The 13,882-nt window shown below is 45.0% G+C and overlaps 1 protein-coding gene across 2 annotated transcripts in view; it reads right to left on the bottom strand.

Moving 5' to 3' along the window:
* The window catches only part of LOC124794712 (kinesin-like protein Klp10A), a 332,986-nt gene that overhangs the window by 19,789 nt on the left and 299,315 nt on the right, over window positions 1-13,882 (bottom strand). For both annotated transcript variants that reach the window (XM_047258294.1, XM_047258293.1), the window contains exons 8-11: window positions 3,737-3,899; window positions 3,248-3,637; window positions 2,738-2,904; window positions 2,031-2,185 (exon numbers count right to left, since the gene is read on the bottom strand). In XM_047258294.1, the coding sequence (XP_047114250.1) occupies window positions 2,031-2,185; window positions 2,738-2,904; window positions 3,248-3,637; window positions 3,737-3,899 (875 nt within the window). The remainder of the gene's footprint in view (window positions 1-2,030; window positions 2,186-2,737; window positions 2,905-3,247; window positions 3,638-3,736; window positions 3,900-13,882) is intronic.

Raw genomic sequence — 13,882 nt, 5'->3', positions numbered from 1 at the left:
ACAAAGGAACCAGTGGCCAGTCTTACTCCACAGTGACTGACTGGATCAGATTGTTTCCAAGCTGAAAGTGCTGCCGAGTCATAAATCTAGCAACCATAATCCATTCGGAAGGAGACCAGGGTTGGTAAATATGGGGGAGAGTAGCACGATCTGCTCCCTACGAGGCGTGGGCAAGGAAGCAGAGAGCATTACAGTTTCGCATGTGGCTAGTCTTTAACTGACAAATATGGAGCAGCTATGTCAGCTTTTTATTGAAGAGTAGTCCCAGATATCAGGACTGCAACAAATGTCCACACACTGGGTACTCAAATACAGTTTTGCATGAAGATGGACTGTGGCCTGATAGTAGATATGCACGGCTCACATTTTCAAGGAAGAGAACTGGAAGCTATGGGAAAAGGTCCGAGCATATAACAGTTCCATCTGCTTTTATTTCTTCATTTGTTGTCCTCTGTGTTGACGTACTACGTTGCAACAATGGCTGAAAAAAATGGGTTGTGGATTCCAAAACTGACTGCTGTAAATAATGTAGCCGATGGTGCACAGTTGCGCTCCACAGTACTTTACTTTCACTTTTCACAACCCCCTAATAATACAGTTATATGGCCAGTGCACTATTGTTTAAACTTTCGATAAGCCTCATCAATAGTTAGCAGACGAACCTCCATATACTGCTACAATAGTTTACGACCACGATTTGAGGACTCAGTCATTTGGCTACCATCCATTCTAGCAGTTTGCGGAGCATACTGGATTTTCACCTGGTTAAGGGTGATCCTCTCTCCCACTGAACGGAAAACATTTTCTACACAAATACAGTTTAAGACTCTCAGTAGATGTGGTCTCTGAATAAGTCAGATGTTGGGTCAGCTGATTACAAATACAATTAGTGCCTAAACTGTATCATGCGATGCCCAAAGCAGCTCCCAGTTACTGAAAGGTTCATTAGACAATTCAGCATGACAGAAGTAAAGGATAGGAAGATTTCTTCAATTTCCCTTTAATGCATTTGGTAAGTAACTAGGTGACAAGAACACACACTGTGGTGTCACCGACAGACACCACACTTGCTAGGTGGTAGCCTTTAAAAGGCCGTGGTCCGTTAGTATACGTCGGACCCGCGTGTCGCCACTATCAGTGATTGCAGACCGAGCGCCGCCACACGGCAGATCTAGAGAGACTTCCTAGCACTCGCCCCAGTTTTGCGGCCGACTTTGCTAGTGGTGGTTCACTGACGGATTGCACTTTCATTTGCCGAGACGATGGTTGGCATGGCCTTCAGCTGTGTCATTTGCTGCGACCTAGCAGGGCGCCATTGCCAGTTACTGTTGGTGCTGTGAGGCATGTACCGTCAAGGGCAATGTTCGCCATTTACGGATTGAAGTTGGGTATTCCAACAGCTACGTCCTTTTTTGCTAAAGTCTAACTTCCTTGTCCTGTTCCAGACTTCGCGCCGGCCTGCGTGAGCTGGGGCGCGTGCCTTTCGGCTTCCTCTCGTAGTGGGTTGGCTCTCTTGCCAATCCACAACACACACGTCGTCACAAAGCGGGTCATGAGATGTTCAGCAAGAACCAATGTAACTGATAAGACAAACAGGCTCTATTTATCCTCTTAAATATTGTTTGTTGTGTTCGTACTTACATATTTTCGATGGCAAATAAATGTTTCCCTTCTTGGTACTTTACCAAATAACTGATTGGGAATGTAAGTTATGAAGTTTGTTTTGGCCATTAGTAAACTTTATCACTGTCAATTCATCAATTCCAATACTATAGTCAGACTTTGTTTATCAAAGATGGAAATTCATAACCTAATTTTCAGGATTCAGTACTGGCTCCAACAAATTGAAATGACATGATGGACAGTGTGAATACATCTTTGTGAATTACCAGAAAGGATTGTGATGTAGATGGTGTTTGTTCATTTCTTACGGCAAAAAAAGATCACAGTTCCTAAGACATGACTGCAGATATGTGACACCAAACATTTACTTGTAATAACTGGTATCTAACAGTGAAGTCATAGCTTACCATGCATGTTCTGGACTTTTCTCCTATAAATGAATCCCTCAAAACCTGTGTTAATTTGCTGGCTCTAAATGGAAGATGAGCCCCTTTCTTTCCTAAGGCTCTTATACATTCCTTCAATGCTAATAAGGATTTATTGATTTCTGCACCTTCCATCCCTGTGAAAAAATGTGCACAGTCCATTCACATGCAGAAATTTTAATATCATAAGAATTAATTTATATATTGTATAGCACTCCTATGCCATGCAAGAAATATTTTTGCTGTTAGCAGCACTGGTGGTTATCCATTTTCGATTTAAAGTCAGTGTGTGTGTGTGTGTGTGTGTGTGTGTGTGTGTGTGTGTGTTTGTGTGTGTGTGTGTGTTTTTGCAAAATGTGTGAAATTAACAACTTGAAAAAAGATACAACATCTTAATTGTGCTTGATTGTCTTCATATTTCATTAATTTACTTGTGAGCTGTATACACCTATAGTAATGAAATAAATGATCCACCTAAACATTTACAACTTGTTACATATTCCTTTATCTGATCTTTATATGGAGCCACCAACTTCACAACTGCATCATTGAAATAATATAAGCAAACTTGCTTATTAATCTAAAACTAAAATGAAAGAGGAAATCTTTTCTATCTATCAACAGTTGCAATGGACAATTAATCAAAAAAGTACGAAAAATGATTTTCTAACGAATTTTGTGGGGCTTACTTGTCTGTCTATTAGCCGATGAAGTATCTGCTCCTCTTTCATTGCCAGCCAAATCTATGAGGGAGAATTTCCCATGAACTTTATTTATTCCTGTTACCCTCAAAACAATTTGGAAAACAGCATGCGATCGCGAAGAATTCGTATTTGCTGATGTCTGTCCAGATGTCCTATGTTCAAAAAGTTTTAAATCAATTACAAAAGATTGTTATTCAATAACAAGTACAGCACACAGAACTTTTTTAAAAAAGTAGTAGTAGTAGTAGTAGTAGTAGTAGTATTGAACATTTAACCATATATTAAAAGTTTTTACAGTCCTATTCAGAACAGGGTCAACAGAAATTACTAGTAGTTTACTTCCATATTTTACTTATAAAATTCTTTGTTATTCTATAATCAATTTCAATACTTTAATCACGAATTCCAGCCCATTTCTATAATTAATCCTCTAATAAGGTGAAACTGAAGACTGAGTCACAAAGAAACCATTAAAGTTAACAACACAAAACATACCTTGCATTATTTCCATGCTGTATTAACTTGAGAACTTCTTCCACAGAGTCAACTACTGTTTCGGTCAGACCAACTATTTGTACTTGCTGCTTTCCATCTTCTAAAACCCTCAACTTTGATTTATTGGCTAAGAGGTCAAATACTTTGCCACTATATATCTCAAAAAAGCTGGCAGACACCATTAAGTTCAAAGGCTTGTATTTTGAGGACCTCAGAAAATTAAAAACATCTTTTGCTGCCATTGCATATATCCCTGTTGTACAGTCTTGGGTTTTTCCGTGGAAATCTCCACCCATTGTATGTGTCTTTCCGCTACCTGTTTGGCCATAAGCAAAGCAAGTTGCCATCCCTCCTTCAAAAATTGTTTGCACCAAAGGTTTCGCAGTGTACCTAGTAAAATAAATATATGTAGATTTAACTTCATATACAATGTCAAAACAGTACATTAGCTGCTAAAAAATTATAATTGACACCTGGGATACTACTAACTTGTAAACAAGTTCGTTGGAACAGGTTTCATCAAATGCGTAGTCAAACCTGAATATCTGATTTTCCAAGTATTTTGTGAGGTCAACTTTAGTTTTAGGTTCATGGACTACCATCTGATCCTTTGTAGGGACAGTGATAACGTCAACTTCTTTTCTGTTCATTTCTGGAAGATAAGACATCACAATTATAATTCCCACACGCTACACAGTTTCTTTTCTTGACGCTACACAGTTTCTTTTCTTTACAATGAAATCTAAATGGAAATGTACACACACACACACACACACACACACACACACACACACACACACACACACAAATATAATGCAGAAGTATGTACAGAGGGGGTGCAGAAAAATGTAGACACACTTTGTTAGTATCTTTGGAGCAAAGTCACATGTTGCTGCAATTTTACGTGGCAGCATAGGCCATTGTTTTCTCAACACATCTTGGTGCGAATTTTCCAGTAGATGACAGTGCAGCAATGAATGAAGTAAGATGGTCATCTGAGCAAATCAAGGCCCTATTGAAGTGGTACTGCAAGTACAAAAACATGATGGAGGTACAAAGACAATGGCATAATGTGTACCGAACTCAGCCACCAACACATACAACAATTTACCATGCTCTGAATAAATCTGAAGCCAACAGTACTGTTCAAGGCGTGCAAAAGAAAAAGTCCGGTTGACCAAACCCATTAACAAGTCCACCTTCCAGCACTGCTGCGTTGCATCATTTTACCAGGTAACAAAACAAAATCTGTGAAGCAGGGTGCACGCGAGAGCAGTGGAAGCCAATCAAGCATACATTCCAAGACCACTGCACGCTATGAAAGAGGATGACCTGGATGGGGTACTGCGAACAGTTTGAAGGCACGTTTCTTGAGGATGAATGGCTTGCGTGGATGGTTATCTTGTCTGACAAGGTGCAATTCAAACTGAGTTGTACCGTAAACTGCCATAACTGCACGTACTGGGCTCCTGAAAATCCCGACATTCACACAGGCAATTGTATTAATCGATCCTGGACAATGGATAGGTCGAAGAGGAGCTGTTGAGTACCATCATGCTCTCCAGACCTTAACACCTCTGACTTCTACCAAAGAGACACTTTGAAAAATGAAGTTTATCAACAGAGGCCAGCTACAGTTAATGGACTATTAGAAACCATTGAGGGGTCTTGTGCGGCTATCATACTGGCAACACTGACAGCTGTAACTATCAACATTTCAGCAGCACTGATGTCGTTCAGCTGCTAATGGGGTCACTTTGAACACCAAGCAACCTTTCCCCCCACTGCAAGAATTGAAACGTCGTCATTTTGTTTCATTAATATTGACTATCAAAGAGAGTCTACATTTTTTTGGACCCTTCTGTATATTTTACTGGTATATGCATTCTGGCAGAATTACTAACATCAACAATTATTAAGTTCTGAGATGTATATATAATATGGAATGGTGAAAGATTAAGAAACTTCGTTTGTTTCGTGACTTGTGTAATGATGGCTGCGATCCTTGAAAGACACATTTCCTTCAGTACTCATTTACTTAATAATTAGGCCAACTGATGTTTATGGAGTACTGACACTTCGGCTGTAAGTGAATCTTTAAATTTAATTATGAGCAGATGAGATTTTTTGGAGACTATGTCTGGCATTCCTCATAGGCTAATTCCTAGCTTTTTCTACTGCACTACCACTGGAGGCAATGAACAATTTGTAGGCTAGTGGGAACAAAAGGATCAGGGGTCACTGGCTGGAACAGAGACCAGTGGATGTGGAGTCACCATCTAGTGCATTTCGAAAGGGTGTAAATAAGTAAGAAGTGAAACTGGCCACACATATCCGGTGGAAACGAGTCAACATATTTTTGAACTTTGTGTTGTGGTACATGTTAAGTACCACAGAGTGCAGCATTTCCTCAGAGACTACTATTGTATTTGTATCACAAAATGTGTTTCACAGGTGGCCCTGCCTCTTACAAGATAGAACTGTGATGAGATGTAAGTAGGACGTACTGGGTGAGTGTACTGACCAGATCCACATTTTATGTGGGCATGACAACCAATCAGCTGTCCATACCAATGAATAGCCACTGCCAAACTGTGCCCAAGAGAAGCAATGGCCATCAAGCGGTGAAACACACTGCTGAAAACAGCACACACTATTTCAATAACTGCTTCACAGTCCTTGTCATCTGTACCCTCCTACCCTCTACTCTCCTCCCCAATAACCAGCATCTCCCTTGCAAGACATCCTCTGATCCTGTAATTCTCTTGGCATAAATTTTTAATAGACCCCCCCCCCCCCCCCCACACACACACACCTGCATTGCTAACTTCACCCATCCTACATTCAAACCCTCTGCCCTGGAGTTTCCCCTTCCCCAAGTCTCCCCCTCCCTACCTACTCACCCACATCACTGTGCGCATTGCACGAACACACCACTGTTGCAGGTGCCTGTACCGTTTCCCAATACCTGCCTGCCAGCCAGACACCTAATGTATCCACACCACAGCAGATGCTATTTGGAGCCACCCACCATCAGTGTGGGCTCACATGTTGGCAACACAGCTGGCTGCAGCAGTGTCCTTCCTGCCAGGCTCGTGGTTCCACAAATGATCGAAGAGAGCTAGACATGCTGAGGGTTAACCTCCATAGCCTCTCCTCTCACTGGATAACTGCAACTGACAGAAGAGCTGAGACTGCGCACTGGGTTGTTGGAATCAGCATCAGATGTTGGTTAAGGGGTTGGGGTATTTATGTTGGTGCTTCCAGTGCATACTGTGGCAGTGAGGATAGCTATGACATAATGCTGGTTTTCGCTCACTATCAGCTCTCTAAGTGACTTCAGACTTCTGCAGCTTCACCTTCAGAGGCTCTTTTCTACTGGTTTGGCACATGAATTCTTATTGTTGTGTTGTATCTACCCTTCCTTAAAACACTGTGTTTTGTCACTAGTACGATGGTATCACTTGGCTCCCATGATGTCATTATGCTTGCACTTGGCCATTCCCCCATGCTGTGATAGCTTCTGGGTGGGGTTTGCTGCAACTTACTCTGCATTTCCTCCTAGCTGGCAGTGTATTGGTCACTGACACACACAGTTTGGCTGTTGGGAGTTGTCAAGGTAGAACTTGGATGAATTTTTAGTGTTCACAGGGGATACTATCCTCAGGTGTAACACATGGACAGAAGTGGAACAGGCCGTTTTACTGTACCCAGGAAACTAGAACTGGACAATGGTGGTGATGACAACATGCTCATCCTTGGTTATGTCTATGCCAATGACTTTGCCCTGGCCACCTGATGTGAAACCTTTGAAAAGAGAGAGAACTTGTTCTTGATGGTGCTCTGAAAGAACTAGGCACATAACAGTAAGTCTGCACCACTAAGTCCAATCCCTCAAGAACTCCACTGGCAACATGTTGGCAGGATGTTTATAGTTCTAATAACATAGATGACAAATATAATGCTTTCCTTAACACATTTCTCATGCTCTTTGAGAGTTGTTTCCATTAGAACGTTCTAAATAGGGTACTAGCGGTAATAGGCAGACTGGGTTGCTGACTAGTGGGATAAGGATAACATGTAGAACAAAGTGGGAATTATATCAAAATGTTAGAAGTAGTCAGCATCAGGCTGCAGTAGCCCATTACAAACAGTATTGTAAGGGGGCTTAAAAATGTTATTAGGAAGGCAAAGAGTATGTGGTATGCAAATAGAATAGCTAATTCACAGGATAAAATTAAAATCATATGGTCAGTTGTGGAGGAACTGTCTGGTCAGCAGCACAAGGTCGATGATATAAAGTCAGTTCTTAGCAAAAATATATCTGTTACTGATAAATCAGATACACGTACAGCATTCAACCATCATTTTCTGAGCATTGCTGCTGAATTAAACAAAAATTTAGTTTCTACAGGGAATCATGTCACTTTCTTGGCAAATGCCTTTCTGAGACTGATGTCTGAAATACTCCTCAGTGAAAATCAAACAATGGAAAACCCAGGATGGAATGTAACAATACCAGAGAAGGAAAGTTACCTTAGGGGGGAAAAAAGGACAGGTGTATATACTCGCACACACACATATCCATCTGCACATATACAGACACAATCAGACATTTGTAAAGGCAAAGAGTTTGGGCACTGAAGTGAAGGACATTGAGTTTACAGAAACATCCTACTTTTAGAAGTCTGATATGGGAGAGCCGAGTGAGCTTGCTGTCGAAAACACCTATGAAACGAAACTATGGGACCACAGGCAATTGTGGTGCAGCGAGATAGAGCTCTGGATCAGGTTGGATCGTAGTATGGCGACAGAAGTATACCACCCGCGATTTTAAAGGAGAGAACTGAAACCCATGTGAGAGGGTCCATGCAGAGGCACGCCATATAGCTCCCTGGAGCTGCCGTTCTGCAGAGGCCATCGAAGAGGAACTAACCCAAATGCAGAAATCATCCACATACAGGGCAGGGGCGACCAAAGGACTGACAGAGGCCACAAGTCCATCTATAGCAATGAGGAAAAGAAGTACACTCAAGACAGAACCCTGTGGGATGCCTATCTCCTGGGTCCGTGGAGAACTAAAAACAGTACCAACCTGAACCCTGAATGACTGATGGAACAGGAACTGGCACATAAAAATCGGAAGTGGACTCCGAAGACCCCACTGATGAAGTGTAAGTAAGATGTGATGGCGCCAGGCCGTATCATAGGCCTCGCGTATGTCAAAAAATACTGCAACCAAATGGCGGTGCTGGGAAAAAGCCTGCCGAACTGCGGATTCCAAGCGAAGTAGATGATCGATCGGAGACTGTCCCTCTCGGAAGCCACACTTTTAAGGGGACAATAGATCCTGAGATTTGAGGACCCAACTGAGCCGACAGGCTACCATCCGTTCAAGTAACTTGCAAACAACATTTGTCAAACTAATTGGTCGATAGCTGTCAACAAATAGGGGGTTCTTACCAGGCTTAAGGACAGGAACCACGATGCTATCCCTCCACTGAGAAGGGAAGTCACCCTGGAGCCAGATACGGTTAAACACCCGGAGAAGATGTTGCCGTTGTGGAGCACTGAGATGTTGAAGCAGTTGGTTATGAATGGAGTCTGGGCCAGGGGCTGTATCATGAGGAGAAGAAAGTGCAGAAAGAAATTCCCATCAAGTAAAAAAGGTTCGTTGTAAGATTCTGACTCACAAGGGGCAAAACATAAGGTGGAAGCTTTGGCCCGCTGTTTCCGGCAAAGGAAAGCAGCCAGATAGGAGGCTAATGCTGATGCAATTGCAAAATGGGTTACAAGATGTTGCACAAGAATCAACGGGTCCGTACAAAGGCCATCTGGGAGGTGAAGGCCTGGGAGGGTGGACTGCCGATGGCAACCTCGGAGAGAGAGAGAGAGAGAGAGAGAGAGAGAGAGAGAGAGAGAGAGAGAGAGAGAGAGAGAGAGGGGAGGGGGGGGGGGGGAGGGAGAGAGAGGGAGAGAGAGAGAGAGAGAGAGAGAGAGAGAGAGAGAGAGAGAGAGGTGTAGCCCATACTCTTGACACAGGGACAGTAGAACCGAGGGAAGAAACAAATCGTTGCCAACATATCTGTTTGCTCTGTTTGATTAAATAACGGGCTTTAACGCAAAGGCGTTTAAAGGTAATAATGCTGGCAATGAATGGGTGCCTCTTAAGATGTTGCAAAGCTCGACAGCGATCGTGGATGGCAATGGCAATGGCCGTACTCCACCACAGGACTTGCCGGCGACGAAATGGTCCAGATGAGTGCGGTACAGCAAGGCTAGCAGCGTGAACAACCGCGTCAGACACATCACGTAGGACGTCATCAATACAACCCGAGAAAGAGGGAGAAAACACAACCTGTGCAGTGTATAGAGGCCAATGGGCGCATTGGAAAGACCAACGAGGTAACATGTCCATCGGGGAGCGGGAAGAGAGAGAGAGAATCAACGGGAAATGGTCACTATCACAAAGGTCGTCATGTGGCGATCAGTGTAATGAAGGGAGGAGAGAGGGAGAAGAAAGGGAAAGATCAATGGCAGAAAAGGTACCATGACCGGCACTGAAATGAGTAGGGGAGCCATCATTAAGCAGGCCCAAGTCATGGTCTGTAATAAACTGATCTAAGAGAAGACTTCGTTTAGATGGAAATGCCTGCCCCAAAAGGGATGACGAGCATTAAAATCCCCAAGAAGGAGAGAGGGAGGAGGAGGAAGTTGCTGAAGAAGGGCAGTTAAGGCAGCAGGTGTAAACGTCTTGTCAGAAGGGAGATAAAGATTGCAAACCGTGACCTCAGAGTCCAGGTGGACCGTAACAGCAACCGCTTCCAATTTAGTTTGAAGAGGAATCCACGCGCTAGCAATGTCTGTACGGACCAACATACCAACGCCACCAGAAGCCCGCAGGGGTCCGACGCGATTTCGACAGAAAACACGGAACCCACAGAGGGTCGGTGAGTGAGCCTCAGTAAAATGAGATTCCTGTAGGACCACAAAAGCTGCAGAGTAAGACGAAATAAGGGATTTTAATTCCGGAAGGTGACGGTAGTATCCATTACAATTCCATTGGATAACCACAGAACAATGATTTAAATGGAGGCTGAGCAGGCTAAAGCCAGTCATACTGCCGGGTCACCACCCGTCACCGACAAGGAGGTGGCAACATCCATGAACGACAGGTCAGAATCTGGTTGTGAAGCTGGGGATGGGACCTCTGGTGACACAAGAGGATTTTTGTCCTGGGACTTATGTTTGTTGTTCTTTTCAGGTTGAGATCGATGAGGGCTGTGTGGCATAAACGAGCCAGCTGCAGCAAGATTTGGAACAGAAAGAGATCGGGCGACCTGGGGGCCGACAGACCACGGTTCTCGCGGTCATTGCATGGCAGCAGACCTTTGGCCTGGAAGTTGCCGGGAAATGGTATCCCTGGAGGGGCGCCCTTGACCGGCAGACGCCGAAGGAGTGAAACACTTCTCCGGCTGGGGAGGGGGAGCAGCGGCCAGAGGAGAAGGTATGGGAGCTGCAGGGGAGGAGAGGTGTCCGGGACTGGGGTAAGGAAGGGAGAGGAAGGGTGAAGATGTAACTAAAGCAACACTAGACGTAATGGACACAGGGTGAAGACTTGTATACTCCTTACGAGGCTCTGTGTAGGTTAAACAATCAAGGGACTGTATCTTCTTTTCCTTCTTATGTACTGGGCAATCTGGTGAATGCGGAGACTGATTGCCATGACAATTAACACACACAGGAGGGGGAACACAGGGACTCCCCTCATGGAGTGGACGTCCACAGTCACCACAGAGAGGGGCCTGCGAACAGCGGGAAGTCGTGTCCAAAACGCAAGCACTTAAAACACCTCATAGGAGGTGGGATGTACGGCTTCACATCACATCGATAAACCATAATTTTTACTTTCTCAGGGAGGGTATCCCCTTCAAAGGCCAGGATGAAGGCACCAGTATCAATGCGATTGTCTTTAGGACCCTTCTGAACACGCCGAACAAAGTGAACACCCCGCCGTCTGAGATTGTCCCCAAGTTCCTCATCAGTTTGAAGGATGAGGTCCCTGTGAAGAATCACACCATGAACCATATTTAGAGACTGGTGGGGGGTAATGGACACAGGAATTGTGTCAAGATGGGTACAGACACGAAAGGCCGCAGACTGGGCAGCTGAAGCAGTTTTGATCAGCAATGAACCTGACCGCATCTTGCTCAGGGAGTCCACTTTGCCAAACTTGTGTTCAGTGTGTTCCACAAAGAATAAAGGTTTGTTATTGGTGAAAGTATCCCCAATCAGTCCTGGTGCAAACCAGATAGCGGGGGAAAGGCTTTGCCCCTAGCCGACGGGCCTGACCCTCTTACCAGGGGGTAGCCATGGAAGGGAAGGCCGAAGGGGCAGGAGAAGCAGCACTAGAAGAATCAGTTCCACGCAGAGAGACGGCCGCAGAAGAACGGCCAGAGTTCTGGACCCGTACGCATTTCATTTGCATACCATCCGCCCTGATACCACCCACTCCGATCAGGGGCTCTCCTCACGGGCGCCACCCAGCCACAGCAAGGGCCGTCTGGCATGGCGGCCATTGCCGAGAGTTCCAATACTCCAGTATGACGAGCAACCACTCAAAGGCTTGCATGAGGAGGTCACAGCTCAGGTATCAGAAGTGTGATCCCTGTGTGTTCAGGGGGCTCAACCAAAAGGGTACATAGCGACCCCACCACACGGGCTGGCTATGCACCGTTGCATCAGACAACGATGTGACAGAAAAGGTGGAATGAACTAGGAGGCACACGTCATAGACAGTAGGTAAGGTGCTCTTCCCCAAATGGCTCACACTACGGAAGAGAAATTTAGTAATGGAGGTCAAACACCAGGGGGCGGGACCAGGGAGTGCCAAAAGGAGGAGATTACGCAACAAAGCTAAATTGCAAAACCAACGTAATCAGGAGGATAGCTGGGGCCAACATAAGCAAGGACACCAAGTGAGGGAGAGGAGAGGGTGAGGGGAAGGAGCAAGGAGAGGAAAGGAGGGGAAGGGGAAGGAAATGCAGCCCTGGAAGGAAGGAAGGTTGCAATAGCTCAGTGCCCCGTGGTCGCCATGCATGTATCCACAAAAGAGTTGTAGACCCCCTGGGGGCGGGGGGTAGAGTAGAATGTATGAAGTAAGTGGAGTAGCAGGATAATGTCTTTACCCAGATGATTCAGTGGCTGCACAACAGACAAAATGAGTTTAGAGAATAGACCATTTGAGAGATAGTGTGATAGAAGGAGAGGGAGGAGGAAAGGAGAGGAAGGTGGTAGTCAAGAGGGAAACAGGCAGAGGGGAGAGTAAAGGAGAGGGTTGGGGAACAAAATGGTAGAGAAATAATTGTGAGTGAAAAGGTAGGAGTTACAGGGATGGTAGGGGAATAGGTGGGGGAAAAGGGATAGAGGTCAGAGCGATTGTAGGGAGAAAAGGGATAGAGGTCAGAGCGATTGTAGGGAGAAAAGGGATAGAGGTCAGAGCGATTGTAGGGAGAAAAGGGATAGAGGTCAGAGCGATTGTAGGGAGAAAAGAGACAGGGGGGAGACGAGGTGGGTGGTGGTTAACATGAACGGAAGTGTGGGCAGTGGTTAACGTGAGGGGTGTTTGTTTTGTTTTAGGGCGCAAAAACAACTAGGGTCATACACACTCATGTCAGAACTATAGATCACTAAGACAGAGACTACACGTGAATCCCAATTGAGGTAAGAGAAGACAGCTAAAAACAGGGGGGCATGGAGAAAGGTCTATAAAATACATCATAGAGAAAAGGAGGTCCAAAAATAAAAATTAAATGGCCTTCACCGTATTGCTACGACAGATAAAAATAAAATGCGGTCGACAGGCCGCGTATCATTTGCTAAAACAGCCGATAACTCAGACGCCAAACCCAAGCGGGACTGTAAACAGTTAAAAAAGAATTGTCATTCCGGCAGGAAATGGTAGACAGTTTAAAGTTGGGTGCAATGTGCACAAAGTGGTGGAGGAGAGCCACTTAAATGGTGATGGCTAAAAAGGCACTGCCCGATATACAACACAGTTAAAATTACCTCTCATGCCGGGAGGGCCCGAGAGGTCGTCCAAGCTGCTGGGAGAGGCTTAATAACCTGGACCTTATTCCCACGAAGGGAGGACCAGTGGCGATGCCAAAGTGACACCACCTGCTGACAGACAGCAAAACAGACATCATCGGAGTGGTGAAGTTAATTTGCCGGAGCAACAATCAAAAGTTAACTCCCGGAGGTAACAGAAGAGGGACGTGCTCGATACTGGCGAAAGTCACGGCGGTAGGACAGTGGTAGTTCAGCAGCTTCTGCATACAGACACTCAACCGGGCTAGTGCAAAAGACGCCAGTGGCAAAACATATGCCACAATGGTGGATAGTATTGAGACAGCATAAGAGGGACGCATGTGCAGATGCATAAACAAAACACCCATAGTCTAGTTTCAAACAGACAAGGTACCACTACAAATGGAGGAGGGTGGTTCAATCTGCACCACAGGAAGTACCACTTAAGACACGTAGGACATTGAGGGACCGTGTACAAGCAGCTACCAGGTAAGATACATAGGACAATGAGGGAGCGTGTACAAAGGGCTGCCAGGTAAGACGTGG

This window comes from Schistocerca piceifrons, chromosome 4 (assembly GCF_021461385.2).
Source record: "Schistocerca piceifrons isolate TAMUIC-IGC-003096 chromosome 4, iqSchPice1.1, whole genome shotgun sequence".
NCBI classification, from domain to species: Eukaryota; Metazoa; Arthropoda; class Insecta; order Orthoptera; family Acrididae; genus Schistocerca; species Schistocerca piceifrons.
The sequence above is the reverse complement of the archived record's forward strand: the minus strand, read 5'-3'. Positions and strand labels throughout refer to the sequence as shown.